Raw genomic sequence first — 22055 nt, forward strand, 5'->3', positions numbered from 1 at the left:
AGCCCATTCCAATGCCTGATTTTGTATTAAATAATATAGCTTTGTTGCTGAAATCATGACTGTGAAGTTTGTGGGACTGTGACTCATTTCCTTCATGAAACAGGATCTATTGACATTAATTGCATCTTCTGTGTTTAGTGCAAAGGTATGAAGGGCTATGGCTTTTATTATTTTTACTTTTTTTAGTATTTAGTGTATGTTTTATTCTTTATCCATGACAACAATGCTTATTTGATTAGTTGTGGTATTTTTTACATCTGCGTTCTTCAAAAAAAAAAAAGAGTAGAGTAAAAATGAAGAGTGCTGCAAGACAACCAGAGTGGAATATAAAGTGTTTCAGGATTTGAGTTGAATATCTTAAAGGGTGGAGAGAAAAGGGAAATTCAAAGCTGGGTGGGAGAAACAACTGTAGGAACAAGATCATGGGAGAACAGATTTATTAAAAATGTAGTTAAAAGACAAATACTAAAGCAAGGATGGAGAAGAAACCTAGCAACTGTGAAAAGACATTGATATGACCAGCCTGCCAATATACTAAGCCCTAGAGCAACAACCACTGTAGGAATGAGGGGAGGATAATTTGTCAATGTTAACTGGCAGTGGGTAAACTCACAGCAATGTGTAGTTACATAACTTTGAAATGAAGTGTAAAAATATAAAATGTTCCTTTTATTTTCTTTCAGCAAACTGAGAGAAAACAAGAAAACGGCGGAATTGATTAAAACTGCCAATCTTCTTTTCAATTCCTTTGAGCCTTATTATATGTGGGATTACATTGCTCGTTGGTTTGAAGAATGTTGTAGGTAGGTGATAATATTTAACCTCTGTATGTGTAAAGTTGAAGTTAACTTTTCTTAACGTTCTTCTTCATAGAAGTTAGTCTTATGAGATCATTTAGTCTGTAAGTCTTTTTCTCCCCCATCCCTTTAACTTTGATCTTTTGGCCAATATCCAAAGTGTGGTTGTGGGTTTCAGGAACGTGAGTTCTCACAAACTCAGTGTCTGAGTAAAATCAAAAGTCAGAGTTAGCCCCTCTACTGAAGGGGACACTCCAGAGTGATCTCAAAGCTAGTTTTTGTTCTATCTGTCCAGGATGGGATTACTCCTTGGGTGTCTGGCAAACCTGTCAGCTTTACCAAGAGTGACTTGTGGAACATGCTGTCTTTTCCTCCACTCTTTTACAGAAGAAGAAGGATGGGACCCCTGTGCATGACAAGGAGAGCTATGGGAGGGGACATAGTAAATAAGGGATAACTGACTATATTAATGGAAGAGAAACAGATGAAGGGACCACAGTAGCGCAGGGGTTGTTGCTGTAGCAAGGGATAGATGATGTAGGGATTTCAAATGAAATCTGTAGAAAATGTTTTTTCATTGCTTAGTAATAGATTAAGATATTTCGACACAAATTTGTCTTATGAGGCCAACAGTGTGCTGTACTAAGCAAAGAAAACCGTGTCTTGGACTACGTTATGAGGAGCCTGGGCAGCAGGTGAAAGGAAGTTATTTTTCCTTTCACTTAGTGTTTCTAAGGTCACGTGTGGAATATCATGTCCAGCTTTGGGCATTCCTGAGGAGGAGTGTTGAGAAAGTGAAGAGACTCTAGTAGAGAACTGCTAAGATGGTCAGTCACAGGACACTGCATGGAAGGTTGAGTTAGGTAAGCTTGGCTTAGCCTGGCAAAGAGGGAAATTGAATGGCAGCCTATGACTTCCTGAAGGGCACTTGCAAGGTTGATACAGCCATACTTTTGGTAGTGACTGATGGAAAACAAGTGACAGGAACAAAAATTGGCTGAAAGGTTAAGACTGGACTTTCAGAAATGCTTTGCTAAGAACGTGGTGCAGCAGTGGAAGAGATGGAACAGTGGAAACCAGGAAGGCTGTGGAGCTTCCTTATGAGATTTCCAGAACTCTGCTAGACAGATGTGGATGAATTTATCTAGGTTTTTTAGCAGTCCTGCTCAGTGTGAGAAGTTGAAGTAGATGAAATTCCTTCCAACATGTCTGTGACTTGATTTTTGTATGTTGGATTGAATTGCTAAAGTAAACAAAGTCGTCTACAGCCAGCTAGGAATCAGGTGAGTATTTCTCTGCGTATAAATAGTGTTACTGTAAACATGGATACCAAATTGCCTTATTAATAAATAAATGAAATCTGGATAATGTTTTTTGGTGTTTTTCTTTTTTCTACATGAACTGCTGTATTATGTAAGTTATTGTCTTCCATTCTCAATTTTCTGTAGCCTGAATTTTTTACAAATGAAGACTGTTTTACACTGAAAGGCTATTTGCTGCTTTTTCTGACAGAATGCCATGGGGCAAAATAAGCTACTTAACAGTAAAAAAAGAGGTTGCTTATCGGTTTATAAGCATCCCCGATGTATGCAGCTTTGCATTAAGTTACATAAATATGCTCAATGTAAGGGGAAGGGAAAAATATTGTGAAAGCCTATTTGAATTTTGCAGGAGGACATTACATGCCAGACTTCAAACTGGGCCTGGAGGTGATAGCGAGCAATCTGAGTTACCTCTGACAAATTTCTGCTTGTTAGTGGATTTTTTGTTGGATATTGTTTCTTTGGTAAGAATTTGCTTTATTCATTGCTAATATTGGGATTCTGTATATTTAGAGTCTACAGAAATACTATATATACTTTATTACTTGTTTTTCCCTGAAAATATATTGCCATTAACTGGTGGACACCATTGAAAGAAATTTTTGTTTTACTATATGATTGTTGATAGACTGGTTGCACGTAAGTGAAGTGGTTTTTATGATGCTTATACCTGAAAATTTTGGTCTGTCCTCATCTTCTCTTCTCTGTATTCATTACAAGTATAGTCTTTTGTAGCTTGATATGCTAGTTTAAATGTGCAGCTTTCTTTTAAGGATTTTTTTAAATGTCATGATAAGATGTGTCTTCTTCTTCTGTTGTCATTGCTTAATGTAGCGAAGACTGTTGGAACTTTTTTCTATAGCTGTCTTTCCTCAATTCTTTGCTTTCTCATTTTAAAGCCTACTAGAAGTATGAGAGTGCTGTGTCAGGTATGGCAATTAGCCTGTTTTTCCTTTAGTTTTTAATAACTTATCTTTCATTCTTAAACTTTTATCTTAAGGTTATTAAAATAATAGTAGCATTCTTTATTGTTATTGTTATGTTTTGTAACGTATTTGTTATGTAATGAACAATATGCAATAGTTTGAAAAAGAGCTAAATATATTACTATTTGTTTGTTACCCAACTTTAACGTTAATTTTCTAAATATTTTTAGTAAAGCATGCATTTCTTATTCTTGGATATTAAGATATTAATTTTCCTTTTTCCGTGGTCCGTATGTTTAGAATACAATTAAGCAAATGGTAGGTACCTCAGGGTGGAATTTGGTGTTACAATTTGAGTTTTTTACTACTCCTTTGTTAGGAGACTTACATTGAAATACAGACAGAACACTTGCCTCAGCTGTTGCTCAGGATGATTTCTGCGTTGACAAGCCACCTTAATACTCTGCATTTGTCTGAGCTTACTGATTCTCTGAGACTCTGCTCGAAGATCCTTAGTAAGGTTCAGCCTCCGTTGCTATCTGCTGGTACAGATGGTATCCTGCAGCTTCCTAGTGGACACAGCAGCTCCATCAAAGAATGGGAAAATAAAAAGGTAACCAATTAAGTTTTGCAGCATTTGGGAAAAATACTTCTTGTGTGGAAAAGAAAAGCAGGCTTTCTAAGTCAGTGCCGAACCATCTACAATTTTTTAATTAGATTTTAGTTTAATATACAACAATACATGAGAAACTTAGATCATCAAAAGAAATTACAGTTGTGATACTGTATCTTGATTCTTAAGGAATTTTATCCAGATTTGATATTAAACATGTATAAATCACTTCAGAATCAGGGCCTAAGAATGAATTAATCAACTAAAGTTTCTAATGCGCTTCACATGTCTGATCAAGTAGAATAACTAAACTCAAAAGAATTCACCATTTTGGTTACATATTAGTCATGCTGAAATTCTCTTTTTACCCAATTTATGTGCATTGGATTAATGCCCAGCACTTATTTTACTGCCACTTTTAAGTTCTTAGAATCATTTAATAAAGAAATAAAAGAAACAAACTAGCCATCAACTCTTTCACTTTTAACATAGTTTAGTTTGGTCTACACAGAGCTACCATGGCTCTGTCAGGTATGTTAAGTGACATGCCCTGAAATCCTTGTTTTCCGGCTGAAGAGAGTAAGGAAACATCATAGGACAAATTAAGTTGGAAGTGACAGTTGCAGAGCACGGCTCAAAGCAGGGCTAATTTCAAAGTTAGATTTTACTTAAAGCTAGGTCACGTCACTCAGGGTCATATCCATCTTAGTTTTGAATATCTCCAAGGATGAACTGACCACAACTTCTCTGTACAGCTTGTTTGTTTGCACTGTGTTATTTAGTCAGAATTTCCATTGTTGCAGCTCATGTTGGTTGCCTCTTGTTCTTTCACTGTGAATTTCTGAGCACACCTCCATCTTTTCAACTACTTAATGGGAACTCTCAGAAAGCAATAAAAAAACCTTCACTCCCTCCATAACTTTTAGCATTCTTTCAAACTGAGTAAATCCAACTCTCTGAGCTTTCCTTCTATATCAGGAGCCCCTGTGGTGGCCTTCCAGGGATGAACTCAATACATCAGTGTTTGTTTTGTTCTACTGAGTGCAAACTTGGATACGGTATTCCGGTTGTGGTCTTAAACTTGCTGCGTAGAAGGGGACTGATCGCTTCCCTTGACTTGCTGACTGTACTTTTGGTAGTGCAGTCCTTTATGTGCTTGGCCTTCTTCACCAAAAGGGTCTACTGCTGGCTCATGTTCACCTTGTCCCTTAGGACTCCATCATCCTTTATTGAGGATCCTGCCCTTATTCTTTCTAGCTAGTTGATACCTGCCTGGTTTTATTCTTTTCTTTTTTTGGGGGGGGTGGACTTTTTCAGTTGGTTGGGTTTGGTTTTATTTTTAATAAACCCTGTTTTGATTGAATGAAGTTGCCCTTTGAACCTGCTGTGACCTTTTGCTTTCAATTACAACTGACTCATATGTGGCCATGGTTTCTGTTAAAAGAGATAGAGTGAATTCAATTGACATGTTTCTAATTGATTTTACATTGTATTTAATAAAACAGGGTCACCATTTATGTCTTTCCAAGCTTTTTAGTATATGCATTTTTTTCTATATACGCTGTTTTCTGTGATACTAGCTCAAACAGATTTTCATTCTTACTCCACCTCTGATAAAGCAAGACATAATTTCCCATATATAATGATGTCTCTGTTTTTATTTATTAATAGAAAAAGTTATTAGTATTTTTACATCATGCTCAAATTCCATATTTAAGATGTCTAGGGATTAGGGTATCAGACAGAAAAACAACTTCTGAGCCTGTTAGATCTCAGTCAACATTTGCCATCTCCAGTAAGAGTTCAGGTTCAGAAGTATGAGAGCACCTGCATTTACTCCCATCGATCCCTGCATTTCTGTTTTAGTTGTTTCCACACTAAAGCTTCCACAAAGGAAGCAGAGACTGTGCTACCAGTTACCAGGAAAGCTACAGAGGGCCAGAACAGTCCAGAATGCCACTGTGGGTTCTTTTTGAGAAATCATTCATCAGATTTGTACATATTCTGAATTGATGGGGAATTAAGGCACACAATGAGTCATGAAGAAATGTTGTTTCTGAAACAACCCTTCTTTCTCATTTCTAAGGAGATGACTTATATCCTTTCTAGTTGCAAATGATTAGTAGTTTTTAAATTAAAAGTTTGTCTTCTTTCATAATTATAACTCCGTATTTGAACAAAATACCCATCTTCCAGATCTGGGGATTGGTATACAAAAAGAAAGATGCTGGTTAGTTAAAGTTGTGCCATATATATAGCTATAAATTAAGATTCCATACACAATTAATAGAAGTCAGAGAGCATACATTTTACTGATAAATTGAGCTGGCTTTATTACTATACATGTGGAAATGGGAAAAATGTTTTTAGGTTATGAAAGATTTTATTCTTGTGTTACAGCTCCACCGTTCACTTTCTAAGGTGTTTTGGCAACTTGTAGTTGTTCTGTTAAAATATGCTGATTGTGCCTTCCAAATGAGACAAAACTTTGATAGTTGTGGTTCTTCTACCATTCATGTATTTAGACAGTCATTAGGTAAAAATAATTTAATATTTAATGTGATTATTTACCTGTACAGCGAGAACTTCAAAAGGATGATCAGAGAAGCATATACTTTTTCATAGTCTCTCACATCTTCCCATTCTTCTTGGCTGACATCTTTTTTTGTCTCCTTTGCCTGCAAGCACTTGTTACTCCTTTATGACTGCAGCATTAGCAGATTAACAAATAAATATCTTGTCCTTTTGTAAACATGCTAAAATCTAAAGTATTAATATAATCTTGCTAGCTAAAATGACTATATGCAACATAGTTCAGTGTCCTGTTTTCTGCTGAAGTGAGGGTTTTTCTTTGATGTATGAATCTTTTGGTTTATGATGCTGTATAAATTAATTATACCTTGTGCCTACACATTTCAGCATTCTTTCATAATAAAGTGGACATGATTATGATATGAAGAAAAGGTTAAAAGCAATAATATTTAAAACATTTTGCTTGATAAGCATTTTTTTTATTGTTAGCTTGATCTGGCAGGCTTACTGAAGCACCAAACATCATTTTGCATAAAATATATTTATATTAATAGATTTAATACCGTGGAATAAACTTTTTGCTTTCAGATGCAGATGCAAATAAATATTTTCTCACTAAGACTGAAATAACCCATTTTGAACAGTCATTAAACTTTTATTTCACTCAGGTGCCATCAGTTTCTCATGAAAATCCTAATGATGTGTTTGAAGATGGTGAAAATCCTCCAAGCAGTCGATCATCGGAAAGTGGATTCACTGAGTTTGTACAATACCAGGGAGATACAACTGATGACATTGACAGAGCACTGAATGAAGGTCATGGTGCACCTGGCATTCCTATTATTGGTAGCACATCCTCAGAGACTGAGACAGCATCAACTGTGGGATCTGAGGAGACCATTGTACAGCCTCCTTCCATAATGACACAGGGGGCAGCAACTCGTAGTGGTAAAACGATCCAAAAGACTGCAATGCAGTGCTGTTTGGAGTATGTCCAACAGTTTTTAACCAGATTTATCAACCTGTATATCATTCAGAGTAATTCCTTGTCTCAGCCCTTAGGGGCAGAGCTTCCGGTGGACCTCACTACAGTGCAGGGACAGGGCACAAAACGGGACAGAGAATCACAAGATGATGCTAAGGTAAAGCAAACAAACAAGAAAACACCACCAAAAGAATACCTTCCTGCCTTTATTGCTGCTTGTCAACTGTATCTTGAATGTTCAAGCTTTCCCGTTTACATTGCTGAAGGAAACCGTACTTCGGAATTACATCCTGGGAAGCCTGAAGTTGGTAAGCTGCACTCTTAATTATCTTAAGATATTAATTTTTATTCCCCCTCCCCCCCCCCAAAAAAATTAGAGTAATAGTATTCATGCTTTGTTTGTGTTGCTGTTTGCTGCTGTTCTCAGAAATGCAAGTTTTCTTCTGTAGCAATTGGTTTGCTTTTTGGAAACTAAATTTTTTTCTCATAGATTTTTAAGAATATTGCTGGCATGGGATTTGATACCAATCAATATTGGGGTGACAAATATAAATTATGCAAACTGAAGCTTGAGAGTAGAATCGGGATTGTCAGATGTTCTTCTTTACTGTATGGATCCACGATGTTTTCTTTGTAATATTTTGTAGTGGCCACAGCTCACATCAAGTACATTTTTAACTTAATTTTAGCAATTTTAGATTGATGTGCACATTGATCACTTTGGCAATACATGGAAATTGTAAGATGCTGTCTAGTAAAAATCATACCAGATAAGAAATGCATTAAGTCTACTTTGCTCCCATTAAAGGAACAGTTCTTGCAAAAAGTTCTTCAGGCTACAGTTGCATTAGTAAACAAAATAAAAATGGTGAGATTTGTGAAGTATGGATGTGTTCACAGATAGGTGAAACCATTCAGATACGGATAAAGATGTAATTTAAACATTGACAGCTAGGGGTTACTGTAAAATGGGATGTTCTAGATGGACAGTCTAGTTTTACAGTTTGTAGTCTTCAATTTACAGTTCCACTTTTTTGTTCTATTTTTGGTCTGCAGTTTAAGAGTTGCTCCTTAAAATGATGTCATGGTGGATATGCTTGGAGAATGCAAGAAATAGTTACAATAATTTTGGCTACTGTCATAGTCATCTTCTGTGATTTTATTTTTTTTTGAGGAAACTTCATGGTTGCAGCTTTTTGTTTCCTATCCACAATTTTCGAGATCTATTCAAGGCTGAGGGGTGGGCAGTGTTTGGAGATGGGTAGTTTTTTGGCTTTTGGAAACAAACACGTTAATTTGACTGCTGCTTCTATTTCTGTGGTCTTTAAGATGTGTTATGTATATCTCTTCATTACACAGCCAGGAGCAGAGCACATATTTGACTTCATAACATCCAGACATATCAAGTATTTATGTCAGTTGAAGGCAACTTGGTTGTAACTGTTTATTAATTAAGGGTATTACAATGCTAAAGATCTGCTACCTTTTGTAGGAGATCTGTCTCAGGATATGACCCTGGAAATGTGAATTTTTATTTATTTATTTTCCCCAAAAACTAGCAGCCTACAAATGAGTGTTGTGTCTAAAGGCTAAAAATATTTTAAAAGTCAGCTGTTTGCTTCTGACCTATTTGTGCATGTAGCACTTTTGATTATCGCTGCCTTGCCCACCACAGAGCAGAAAGCCTCTAGAGCTTGAGTAGTATGTGCCTCGTATGAAGGCAGTAATTCTAGGAGTCCTTTTTACTTTTTGTTAAATGTCTTGGATTTGTGTTTCTTGTTCATCATCTGAACCTTCCCATTTGTGATGTCCTACTTACAGTCTATTAAACGGTGTAAGTTTGAGGAATAAGCATAAATTGTAGGTGGGTAAAATCAATGGGAAGAATTGTGTTCCAAATATAAACATTTGTTGCACAGGATGGCAGGGCATATGGGAATACTGAGGGGAATGGGGCTGTGTAGCTGTCCCAGAGTGCTACTTCCTGTAACACAGAATTCCAGTGGAACAGAGAATGGAAGAAGATAGTTACCGTAATTCTCACACCACCCTATCTATTGATATGAGTTTTTATACTGCAGAAGAGGTTGTTCTTATTGAAGAGTTCCTAAATTTGGAACATGTTTTTGATGGGTTCCATTAGTGGTGTGATCCAATTGCTTTTAATCACCCTGGAGAGTCTTCAGTCTGTTTATTTGAAGGAGCCAAAATAATCTGATATTGATAGAACATAATTGTGCTTAAATTTTGCTGTATGCTTAATTTCTCAGCTATCTTTAATTGAAGAAATTAAAAAGGGAACTAAGTGAAGCTGAGAACAATGGTTATATCTGTAAACTCTAGAACACTGTATGGAATTGTTAGGAGTATTTAGGCTCCAGTTTATATTTAAAAATTAACTACTGTGGATATAAATTAGAAATTGCATTGTTCTTCACTTGATTCTAAATAGATGCTGTATTTTTTCCTGTTAAATAACACTTCTTCACTTGTGTCTGATTCTAGCAGCATTTGCCTTTTTAGGAACACAGTCAATACAGTCTTTTTGAAGTTTTAAGAGAAGTTACTTTGGTATCTCTAAAATAAAAGGGTGCAATATTCACTTGGGGAGTTGACTGCGCGTTTCAGAGAAAGGCACTTCCACTGTCAAGCCAGAGTATGACATTAAGTGAGGGGACAGTAAGAAGAGGAAAACAACCACCTACAGTGAAAACAGAATATGGTCTTGTAGGATCAAGTTTCTGCACACAAAACATCAATTTTCACAGAAACTTTTAAAGTGTTGTCAGGAAAATCTCTGGGTTTTTGTCAGTTTAAACTTAGTTTATATATGTAAATAATTCCATCTATATGTATATTATAATATATAAGATAATATATAATAATGTCCTAGGTATGTTTATATATCTATAGAATATACCACAGAATTGTTTCAGACTAAGAACTACACTATTAAGATCTGATTGCTGGTCAAGACTTTTGAGAAGGAGGAAAGTGAATGTAAGGATGTACAAACTACTAAAAGTTCAGTTTTGCCTAAAGCATGAAATCATCTGGATGCATTTCTATAGAATTTATTTTTCTCTTTCTTTTCAAAATTTTCTATTCATTTTTGGTTACTAAATGTTTGAAGTGATACAGTATTGCATTCTTAATTGTATTATCTTAAAGATACATCAGGAATTTTTTCTCTTGCATACATTTTCCTAATCCCATACAATGGACAGATTAAAATATGAAAGACAAAAGACAATTGTGCATATAGTTATGGGATATAAGAGGGAAAATCCATAATATTTAAAATTGTTAAGTGAATATGTAATCTGTGATTTTTATTTCAGACTGTGAACAAGTACATCCTCCACTGTGGCTACAGACTTTAATGCATGCTTGCAAGCAAGCAAGTGATTTCAGTGTTCAGGGTGTTACTATTTCCCTTGTGATGGACTTGGTTGGATTGACTCAATCTGTTGCTCTTGTCACTGGAGAAAATCTGAACAGTGTGGAAACTGCTCAGCCTCTTAGTCCTAACCAGGGAAGAGTGGCTGTTGTCATCAGACCTCCTCTTACTCAAGGCAATCTGAGATATATGGCTGAAAAGACAGATTTCTTCAAGGTAAGATGCAGTATCTCATTGCTGTTTTCTTTATACTTCTTTACCTTTCTGGCAAAGATAAGTCTTGGCCCCCTTACCATCCTTGGTGTGGTAAACCAAATTTTCTTGCTGAATGTTTTGATATCAGTTGTAACCTGTGTTAAAATCTAAATGAAAATACACAGTAAGTTTTCCTGCTGCGATTCTCTTACTGACCACATGAGTGAAAATCCGTGTTTAAATGCATATTTTAAACATATAAACAAAACCTGATTGAATAGCAGCGTTTAGCAGCAAAGGTAAAAACTGAGATGTGCATAATGTAGGACTGCTAAACACCAGTCTTTGCATTTGTGTCATTTATGTAAGAGATCATTTACAAAAGATAATCAGCAGCAGCGTATATTATGTAGTTAACTATATTTCAATGAAAATTTATTTCTAGAGATACATGAGAGTTCTGACTCTTAACAGGAAATTTTTGTGTAGCAAGTAATTGCATTGTTTAAAACAGTTTCTTCTGTTCATAAAAAAGGAACCATTTTACAGATTGCCTCTTGGTCACAGAGTGTCCTCAAATGTAGTGTCTCCTGCCATTGCATAGAGATCAATGTAGTCTAGAGTAAAACAAGACATGATAGTCATTCACTTGTGTCTCTTGCAACTTTTCATGTACAAAGCATATAGCTTTAACTCTTTGGGACCAGTTGGGTGATGGAACTCCTCAGCATCATCAGAAGAGTGTGGAGCTCTTCTACCAGCTGCACAACCTCGTTCCATCTTCTAGCATTTGTGAAGATGTTATTAGTCAGCAGCTGACTCACAGAGACAAGGCAAGTTGTTCATATATTTACTAAAAAACCAGTTAAGTATATAACTATAGAAATATATGTAGAAAAAGGACTTGTCCCTTGAGAGGGGGGTATAAATAACTTCAAAATTGAAAAAATGTTGCCTTGCATATTTTCAAATGTTATTTTAGCTCTGTGATGAGCCTCTAGTTTCATGCTAGACAAAGAAGATTTTTCAGCATTCAACAATAGACTTATGTAGGAGACTTCATATCTTATCAAAAGTTATGCTATGCTTCCCAGTATATAAAGCACATGCTTAGCTTTTGCTGTTGTTAGTAAGAGTTCTTCTTGTTATGACAGATGCTTTAATTTTTTTCCTCACCTAGAAATTTATTTCACATAGAGACTATCAATTTGACATTTGAGTTTAGGCCTTTGTAGTGCTTTAAATTTTAGATCCATGAGTTGTTTTCACAGCCCCAACAGAATGAATGGTTACACACTGTAGCAACACAGCCTTGTGTGACTTCAGAAGCAGTTACCTTTTTGCCTTTCTACCAGAGTTACCAGGTCAGCAAAAGTGAATGTGAGCCACTCTGTCAGTCACTGCTGTTCACAGCTTGCTGTATTGTTAAAATTGGTGGTGATTTTTAGTTTCACTTATTAGGCGGGTCTGTGAACTGCTGTGACTGTGGATGTGGCATTCACTCATTTCTGCCAACCTTCCTGTGAAAACAGTAATTTCTTACATCTTCCCAGCATGGATTGGAAGGGCTCACAAGGAGTCATCTGTATGTGTTTGAGAATTGGTATTTTCACTCTATTCAGCAGATGTTAGTGTATTGTTTTGTGTAACAATATGTTTGCAGCAGTGTTGTGGGTTATTTACCTGTGAGAAGCATATTTTTCTAAATACAAGTGATGTTTGCTTTACTTTCTAGAATGCTGCTGTCTCTCTTGGTTTTTGTTTCTGGTGTAGGGTGGTGGTTTTGCTTCGTTTGTTTTTAGTTTTTGTCTAATGTGATTTGTCTTGTGTCCTTTCTGTAATTTTCATAGCTTTTACTTACAGTTTTCATTATTATGGCAGATACTAGTTTTATTAGCTGTTGCAAAGCTTCTGAAGTTGTACTGATGTAAATGAAGTCTGGAAGTATTCCAAACTGTCACAGTGGTTTTAACAGTTTTTAATTTTGTCTCATTTTGGTTAAACACCTATTGCTGATTCCCTATAACAATGTATTTTAAGAACAAACAAGTGAAAATCTTTGTCCTTTTGTCTCTGCTTATCGTCTAGTAATTTAGTTTAAGCCCTTATTGTACTTGAAAGTAATTTTGATGTTTTATTCAGTGTAATTGTCCTGATTGCTGTGCTTTGTTCACCCCTACAACTGCTTAGTAGCTTCCTTGTCTATTGTATCCATGTATTCACATCACAGCATGACATTTACTGTTGTTTGCAGCCTTGCTGGAATACCTCTTTGCCTTGATCAGCCCCAGTAAAGAGATAGACATAACAGTTGTTACTTTGGACCGTTTTTACCATTAAATATAAGGAGCTGGACTTCGATGATCCATGTGTGTCCCTTCCAACTCAGGATATTCTATAATTTTATGAATATTCTATATATTATTACTAGTTATTAGAAGTCCTTTGGGCAGTAAGCATGTCCTATTTGTCCAAATAAAATTCAAAGTTCCAGAGCTGAATTTGAAGAACTCTTGTCTACAACAGATCTAGCTAGAAAATTCTTATCTCTTTCTAGCCAACTTATTTTCATTCCCTTATTGCCATGTGTATTGTGTTTAATCCCATCATTCCAGATGCTATAGCTAATATTTTTTCTTCTTTCTCTGCCTTTTTTCTGTCTCTTTTTGCTTGAGTTTTCATATTGAAAAGCTTGCACATTTCTTCATGATCTCTTTTAGTGCCAAGATAACCTCACTGAAAACAGAATTGTGTAATTTGTGAAAGTAAAATAAGTATTGTTCAAGCTACCACACTTTTAAAATTTCTAAAACTTTTTTCGAGCTAGACTTTGAAACTAAGTCATTTAAGACCATGATGGGGGAGAATCGTTTCATGGTACTAAATTGCTCACAGAGACCTATTGTTGGCTATTACTGGGTTTAAGATTAGAAAATAGTATTTGAATGTGTAGTCAAAAAAGTTAATTTTAATAATTTCGTTATATCTTTTAAGCTACTGTATGACTCTTTCTTTTTCCAGTTCTTATCAGGAATTCTTACATTCTGATAGATCTAACTTATTATTTGGTCCACAGAAAGTAAGAATGGAAGCTCATGCTAAGTTTGCAGTGCTATGGCATCTCACCAGAGACCTTCATATTAACAAATCTTCTTCCTTTGGCCGTACCTTTGACAGGTTGGTGATTGCAAGGATGATTCAGTTGAAATAAATTTACTTCAAAATCTTTAACTACATTATACTGGCAACACAGTGTGTTTAGAGGTTGGAGAAGTACAGTGTAACTGTGAGAGCAAGGAAGCAAGGACAAGTGAATTTGTGTTAGGCAAAATTGTTTTCACAATGATGATTATGTAAGCTGTAAATTCTTCTGGAAGCTATAAAGAATGGGAAAAGAATGGTCACTCTATCACTGTGTTTAAAATCAAAGTGGTGTATATTGAACCTAGTATCTGAGTTCTTGCTGTGTTTTGATAAAAACAAAAGCAGGAGAGAGAAGCCAACCCAGAACTGAATTATATGAAATGGAAAGTAACAGTAAAACTAAGAAAACCTAAGAACAAAATTGCAAGCAAGTGCTAAAATATGAAAGTTCTTTTCCTTAATTTGTTCTCTGTGTTTTGTGTAAGAGGTCGTTTATGGCAAGCAGCAGAGGATTTCTGTTTTGTGTTCTGGTATCAGACTACCTTTTTAAAAAAGACTAAATGATCCAGACTCTGAACTAGTTTTGTCTTCCTTAGCTAGCACAAGTGTTGTGGAAAAGTGTTTATTTATATTTCCTAATGCATACTTAGCTGTAGGGAGCGGAGTAAAAAGGTTGTTCTTTCCTTGGCTTGATACCATCACTCATTGCATAAGCAGTGATAAATTCTATGTGCACAGCTAAAAATTTATGAATATGTACTACTGGAGGATGTAAAACAGTAGGTAAAATTCAGAGTCTAATATATGTATTATTTTTCCCCAAATCTGGAAAGGATTCTAAAGGCTAGAACTATTAAAAAAGAAAATAGTGACAGCAGGAACTGCTGAATTATCAAGTATATTTCTCCTCTCTGTTCTTGAGGACAAAATCTTTGAATAAGTTATCTTTTCTTTTGCATGTATCCTTGTGAATTGGCTTTTAAAGTTGTATATTTTTTAATGGTGCTAGCACTCAGAAGGCAACAAAAGCTTGTTATGCTAGAAGCCTTACACATATTTGAACTGACTATACAACTGCTAGTATTAGAGCAAATATCTTAACTGACCTTATTACTAGCTCTTCCTGGCCATTTCTTCATTAGACTAGACTAAAATATAAAGCTTCAGGTTGCAAAGTTTGGATTCCAAAGGAAATACTGGTTTATATGGAGAAGACATTGGAGTATGTACTGGCATGTTAAAATTTGTCATATATCAGATTAAAGTGGGATTACTCTGTAAGCAGTGTAGAATTTCTGCTAGATTCATTCATCTTTCTGTTCTAGGTCTTTGTTTATCATGCTGGATAGTCTCAATAGCTTGGATGGTTCTACATGGTCAGTGGGACAAGCCTGGTTAAATCAAGTCCTTCAAAGACACGATATTGCAAGGGTTCTTGAACCTTTGCTCCTACTCCTTCTCCATCCGAAAACTCAGCGGGTTTCTGTTCAGCGAGTACAGGCTGAATGTTACTGGACTAAATCTCCCAATCACCCCGAAGAAGAAAATGAAAAGCAGTTCATGCAGAAGTTTAGCTGTGCTGATGGTATGTACACAAGAAGGCTGTAGGAAGTTCCTAAATAATTTCTTTGACTGTTGTTTTCGTGCGACATTGAAAACAGCAGAAATTTTTGAGGGTAACTTGAAAAACCAGGTGCTGGAATAGCTACTGCTTATGTGTGCATTTGTGTGGGTTTTTTTCTATTTCAAGTGTCATGGAAGTTTTATTGTTCTCAAATTAAGATGATATGCAAGTGTTATAATGCAGAGTATTTTCTTGTGTTTTACTGAGCCTTGGTAGAAATTAGGAATATGGCTTGAAGCTTAACCAAGAAATGAAATGCTTTTATAACCAGTGACTTGGGGCTGGCTGAAAACATACCAATAAGGTTCGAAGGTGTTTGCACATATTGTGCAATTTTAGTAGCATACCACCAATTCTTTTTTTATGAAAACAAAAGCAGATAAAACTGCATAATATTTCATGGGAGAATTATGTTGTTTTGCTAAGGTGTGCTGCTAAAATAATCTTGCTTTGTTTATGTGAATATGTTGTTTGCATATTAACATTTTTTTTCTGCTGTGAAATGGAAAGACAGTATTTACCATGTCTTTATAATTTGAAGTCTTAATAAGAGTTTAAAATCTAAATTTTATTTCTAAATTCTTATTCTGAAGAACAAAATCTTATGTGTATACATTTTTTTGTGTTCCTTAAGCATTTTCCCATGTGCCTGTAAACCAAGGACAACTTATTATACCTAAAGAAGGCAATGAAAAACAACTTGCTATGGATGAAATGGAGAACTTCAGCCTCACTGTCAACCCTCTGAGTGACAGGCTTTCCTTGTTAAGTACCAGCAGTGAGACCATACCAATGGTTGTGTCTGATTTTGATCTTCCTGACCATCAAGTTGAAATACTGCAGAGTTCTGACTCAGGCTGTTCTCAGTCATCTACTGGAGACAACATCAGTTATGAAGTGGAAACAGAAAGCCTGAGTGCTCAAGACAGCTCTCAGACTCTGAAAGAAGACTCACCTGATGAAATTGTGCAACAAGTGGTTACAGATCTTATATGCAAAGTTGTAAGTGGTCTCGGAGAAGAAGTTGAACTAGTTAAAGATAGTATACACTCTGAGGATACTTCATGTAAATTCAGTTCTTTGGAAAACTCTGTAGAGATGGCAAAAAATGATGATCAAAATATTGAAAGTAGTCAGAGTAGTTTGCTTAGTAATGACAGCTCACAGTTGCTATCAGCCTCAACTGAGACTGGACTTGAGAGCTTAGGAGATGAAATTTCAAGAAATAACTCTTCACCTTGTATTGCAGAAAGCCAGCAATCCTTCTCTGATCTCACTCTTTCTTCCACTGAATCAAAGTCCAGAAAGCGAAGCCACAGTAGTATTCAGTTCAGCTTTAAAGGAAAGCTACCAGAAAAAATGTCAGAAAAAGAAACAATCGTCAAAGAGGCTGGTAAGCAACCAGGTGCAAAACCTAAGGTGAAAATAGCCAAAAAGAAAGATGAAGAGAAGAAGAAATCACAAACAGAAAAGCTTAAGCAAACAAATGTCTTTTTTAGTGATGGTCTTGATTTAGAAAATTGGTACAGTTGTGGAGAAGGAGAAATTTCAGAAATAGAAAGTGATGTGGGGTCCCCAGGAATGCGAAAATCTCCTAACTTCAATATCCATCCACTGTATCAACATGTGCTGCTTTATCTCCAGCTGTATGACTCTTCAAGGACCTTGTATGCTTTTTCTGCAATTAAAGCAATTATGAAAACAAATCCTTCAGCTTTTGTAAGTGCCATCTCCACTACCAGTGTCAACAACGCATACACTCCTCAGCTTTCATTGCTCCAGAATCTTCTAGCCAGGCATCGGATATCTGTTATGGGCAAGGATTTCTACAGTCACATCCCAGTTGATTCTAACCATAACTTTCGGAGCTCTATGTACATAGAAATTCTTATCTCCTTGTGTTTATACTACATGCGGAGCCACTATCCAACTCATGTGAAAGTCACCTCACAAGATCTAATAGGAAACCGCAATATGCAAATGATGAGTATAGAAATTCTGACACTTCTCTTTGCTGAGTTGGCAAAAGTGATAGAAAGCTCTGCCAAAGGCTTTCCTAGTTTTATTTCAGACATGTTGTCCAAGTGCAAGGTCCAGAAAGTGATCCTGCATTGTCTGCTGTCTTCTATCTTCAGTGCGCAGAAATGGCACAGTGAAAAGACAGCTGGAAAAAACATAGTGGCTGTAGAAGAAGGTTTCTCTGAAGACAGCCTTATAAATTTTTCTGAAGATGAATTTGACAATGGCAGTACTCTGCAGTCACAGCTTTTAAAAGTACTTCAGCGGCTGATTGTGCTGGAACACAGAGTAATGACTGTGCCTGAAGAAAATGAAACGGGGTTTGACTTTGTCATAACAGACTTGGAGCACATCGGTCCCCAGCAGCCAATGACTTCTCTTCAGTATTTACATTCCCAGCCAATAACCTGCCAAGGCATGTTTCTCTGTGCAGTGATACGAGCTTTACACCAGCACTGTGCCTGTAAAATGCATCCCCAGTGGATTGGCCTTATCACTTCTACGTTGCCTTACATGGGAAAAGTTCTTCAAAGGGTGGTTGTTTCAGTGACTCTTCAGCTCTGCAGGAACTTGGATAATTTAATTCAGCAGTATAAATATGAAACTGGATTATCTGATAATAGGTATGTGTATGTAGAGTTCTATAACCGTTTTAAGTACATTTGATTGGGTGGAGTTACTTTAGCATTAGATTAACCCACGTTAAAAAAATTAATCTCTTCTTTTAGGCCTCTCTGGATGGCATCAGTCACTCCCCCAGATATGGTTCTTACTTTACTAGAAGGGATCACAACAATAATTCATTACTGCCTCCTGGATCCATCTACGCAGTATCATCAGGTAAACTTATCTGGTGTCTGAGAGTTTCCTATGCAGTACATGTCAAATTAAATCTGAGTGGGAAAAATACCAAATATGTTAATTTAGCTATAAATTTGTTTTTTATTGATAGTATGCACATCTCAAACAGAGAAACAATTTTCTATGAATTGTACTTTTAAGATTTGTTTACTTTTTTGTTGTTTTGGTTTTTTTGTTTTTCTTTTGTTACCCTGAAATAACTAGAGTGAACTCCTTCACTTTCAGACCCCTAAAATGCCACTTTTTAAAACTGCTGTTATTTTGTGGAGCTTCCCAGACTGATGCTTATCATATTACTTTCTGTGTTTATCTTGCAATATGTCAAAATTATCTTTCTGTTCCTTCTGTAAATTCACAATTTGGCTTTCAAGTCAAGCAATATTTTTAGATCTGATATTCTGAGACTAGTCTCAGTTAAAAATTTGCCCCAGATTCTGTAAGAAGCTTTTGCCCTTTTCTCTCTTTAGTCTTGTTTTTACACTTTTTTTCCTGTTCTTATACCCCTTTCCCTTCCATTAATTTAAGAATGACTAAAAGTGTCTTTTTTTTGTGTAAGTAAATAATTTTACCTAGAATATTTGTTACACTTAAAATTCTGAAATAATTGTTTCGCAAAGGAACAGGCAGGCAATACAAAACTGATTGCTGTAGACATGAGGCCTCAGATGTCCAGAATACATTTGATATTGCACAACTGAGTCAAAAGATTCTTTAATTGTTATTTTAACAGAATCAAAACTTGTAAGCACTATAAGAATTATTGACAAACCGTTTTGAAAAAGAGTTAAGGTTTAAAGCTTCCATGTCAGTTGAGTCTCAGTTTACACTCTTTTAATTATGCTGTTTATGTGGATATTTAATACTCCTCTTCTCTCCCCTGAAAATCTCCTAGCTTTTGGTTAATGTAGATCAGAAGCACTTGATTGAAGCACGCAATGGGATACTATCTATCTTGCATATGATCATGTCTTCTGTGACTTTGCTGTGGAGCATTCTGCACCTTGCAGATTCTTCGGAGAAAACTACTGCTGCTGCTGCTGCATCCATTACCACTATTAATCTTGGGTCAACAAAGGTCAGAATATCAGGGATAATATAATTAAGGTGTTCATTAATACCTCTGTGAAAATAGTTTCAATTCTATTCCCTTAAATCTGAATTTGTTTTAATACCTTTGTCCTCATCTACTCATTCACCCCACAAACAAGGCTTTTATAAATGGATATTGAATCTGCTTTTAAACTTGAGTGTATTGGTTCAAGGCAATAATGTCTTATCTCTTTGTTTCCTGCAAACAAAATGAAATCCATCCTGAAAAGGTTTAAGCCACCATTTTACGCCTCAAAAGATATGCAGTAGTAATGTAAAATCTTGACAAAAGAGAACTCTCCTCTTAAAACATCTAGTACTATATAAGAACACTTGTGAACTAGTTCCTTTACTCATTCACTTTCCATACAATGATGTCATTGTATGGGGAAATGTTGTAGCAGATAGTGAGCTAGTGATCATAAAAAAGAGAACCTGAGAAGGAGTCAAATAATACTGAGAATGCTGTTTCACCTTCTTATCAGCTCAAACTTATATTTCATGGTATTAAATAGGAAAACATAATTTAATTTGAAATGTTTTAAAATAAGATTTCCTCAGTTAATTTGAATATTCTTAGATATTGTTTGTGATGCTGCTGCTACATCCGTTTCAACATTTGTCATTCAAATTGAAGGAACAAGACTCCATGTTTTTTCACAGACAGCATCCATGGTCATATTTGTGCTGCCTGTAGCGTTTCCTATGCACTGAAAGGATGGGGATATAATTCTTGATGGTCTGTAGTGCTATCTATTTTCTGTAAAAAAAAAGATAAACGTTTCTACTCTGGTTAAACATAACAAGTTTTCTGCACATCCCAGCTTTCCTTTAATTTACCCAAATCTTTATTATTCAAAAGATTATTCAGCATGTCCTGTATATGAAAAAGTCCCGTTTGCATTCAGCTTATCTGGTGTAGTATTCCATTTTTATAAAAGTTAGTGATAGTTGCCATCCAAATATGGGTTTGTAGCTAGTTGTTTTAAACATAATGCTGAGGTGCTTATCTAAAGGAGTATGTGCTCTGCTTTCATGCTTTAGAATTTGAGGCAACAGATCCTGGAACTTTTGGGTCCGATTTCAATGAATCACGGTGTTCACTTCATGGCTGCCATTGCATTTGTATGGAATGAAAGGAGGCAAAACAAAAATACTTCTAGGACAAAGGTATGTTTATACTACAGTGGTTACTTCAAATAGTGGTAATAGCTTTAAGTGATTTAGAAGCAGGAAGAAAAAATTCAGACATTGCAGTGGAAAAAATACAATGAAATATGGACAACATTTGCATTTCTGACTAGCAACTGTACTGTCAGGGAGCTACCATTTTAGAATGGGATAATCCTCCTGAATTCTCCAGGAGAAGAGTAAGGGATACCAAGTCTCTAGATGGACTGTTAATTACTATCATTTCAATCTCATGAGGCCAGCTGCCTTAATTTTGACATAGCCATTGTCTGTGATGATAATCTGTGACATACATTTGATTCTTTCAGGTTATACCTACAGCAGGTGAAGAACAACTTCTACTGGTCGAGCTGGTTCGCTCTATCAGTGTTATGAGAACAGAGACTGTTATACAAACTGTGAAAGAAGTTTTGAAGCAGCCTCCAGCCATAGCAAAGGACAAGGTATGAAAACTGTAGATATGCTGTTGATTTGTTTAATGTTCTCTTAATGAAGCCTAGAACATTGATAATACAGGTACTTCATTCACAAAGCTGAGCAGCAAACTGCAAAAATTTTCACAGTATCTAATAGATGGAAGAACTTTTGGAGGGAAGTCATACCAGCTTAAGTCATTGCTATTTGCTGAACAACTCTAGAATCCTGCTTACTGCAGGATTGTAGTAAACATAGCACAAAACACTGTACAAGTCCTTTTTTTGTGGGGATATGCTGCTTACATTAGGGAAACAGGTGCATTCCCTAGCATCAGGTGGATTTTTTTCAGGTGGGAAAAAGAAGTGGGGAAAAGAGGGAATTAAAAAAAAAGGAGAAGAATAACTTTATAGAAAGATGTCTAAATGGTCATTTGGTAATACCCTAATGAAATAAACTGCATATTCAGACACTCAGACATTAGATCATTGTCAATTTTGCCCTGGCAAAAAAAGGCTCTTTTTTCTTCCTGATGACACAAGTTTCATATCTTTTTCTAGAAACATCTTTCATTGGAAGTCTGCATGTTGCAGTTTTTCTATGCATATACTCAAAGGTAAGAAAAGAAGTTAAAGTTTATTACTGCCATCAAGAAGCAGATGGAAAATTTGAATATTTTGCATCTTCTTGTAATTTCTGTGATGAGAAATAGCCTGTGTAATATAAATAGTGAAGGAAGAATGGTTTTGAACTGTAGGGGTCATAAAAAATAGATGATTTATTTTGTGAATTTCCTAGTTTGGCATCACCTTTCTTTGCCCAGCTAAAAATCCTGCAGGTAATCTGTCCCCTGCCCAAAGAAAGCTGATCTTAATTGGGCTGTAACTCATTGGTAGCACTTCAGCCTTGGAGGGAAAAGCACATATTTTGAATATGCTGCTCT

The 22055-nt window shown here is 35.9% G+C and overlaps 1 protein-coding gene across 9 annotated transcripts in view; it reads left to right on the forward strand.

The window, feature by feature from the left end:
* Nucleotides 1-22055, forward strand: part of DOPEY1 (dopey family member 1) — a 62167-nt gene that overhangs the window by 24700 nt on the left and 15412 nt on the right. For 8 of the 9 annotated variants that reach the window (XM_017824924.1, XM_017824973.1, XM_017824960.1 and 5 more), the window contains 15 exons: nt 684-803; nt 2469-2583; nt 3019-3048; nt 3425-3658; nt 6859-7483; nt 10517-10791; nt 11451-11603; nt 13847-13947; nt 15240-15499; nt 16173-18180; nt 18286-18397; nt 19311-19493; nt 20552-20677; nt 21007-21141; nt 21673-21728. In XM_017824924.1, coding sequence (XP_017680413.1) covers nt 684-803; nt 2469-2583; nt 3019-3048; nt 3425-3658; nt 6859-7483; nt 10517-10791; nt 11451-11603; nt 13847-13947; nt 15240-15499; nt 16173-18180; nt 18286-18397; nt 19311-19493; nt 20552-20677; nt 21007-21141; nt 21673-21728 — 4533 coding nt within the window. The remainder of the gene's footprint in view (nt 1-683; nt 804-2468; nt 2584-3018; nt 3049-3424; nt 3659-6858; nt 7484-10516; nt 10792-11450; nt 11604-13846; nt 13948-15239; nt 15500-16172; nt 18181-18285; nt 18398-19310; nt 19494-20551; nt 20678-21006; nt 21142-21672; nt 21729-22055) is intronic. The other variant, XM_017824967.1, reaches the window with a different exon arrangement.

The sequence above is a fragment of the Lepidothrix coronata genome, unplaced genomic scaffold (assembly GCF_001604755.1).
Source record: "Lepidothrix coronata isolate B3197 unplaced genomic scaffold, Lepidothrix_coronata-1.0 Scaffold4, whole genome shotgun sequence".
NCBI lineage: Eukaryota > Metazoa > Chordata > Aves > Passeriformes > Pipridae > Lepidothrix > Lepidothrix coronata.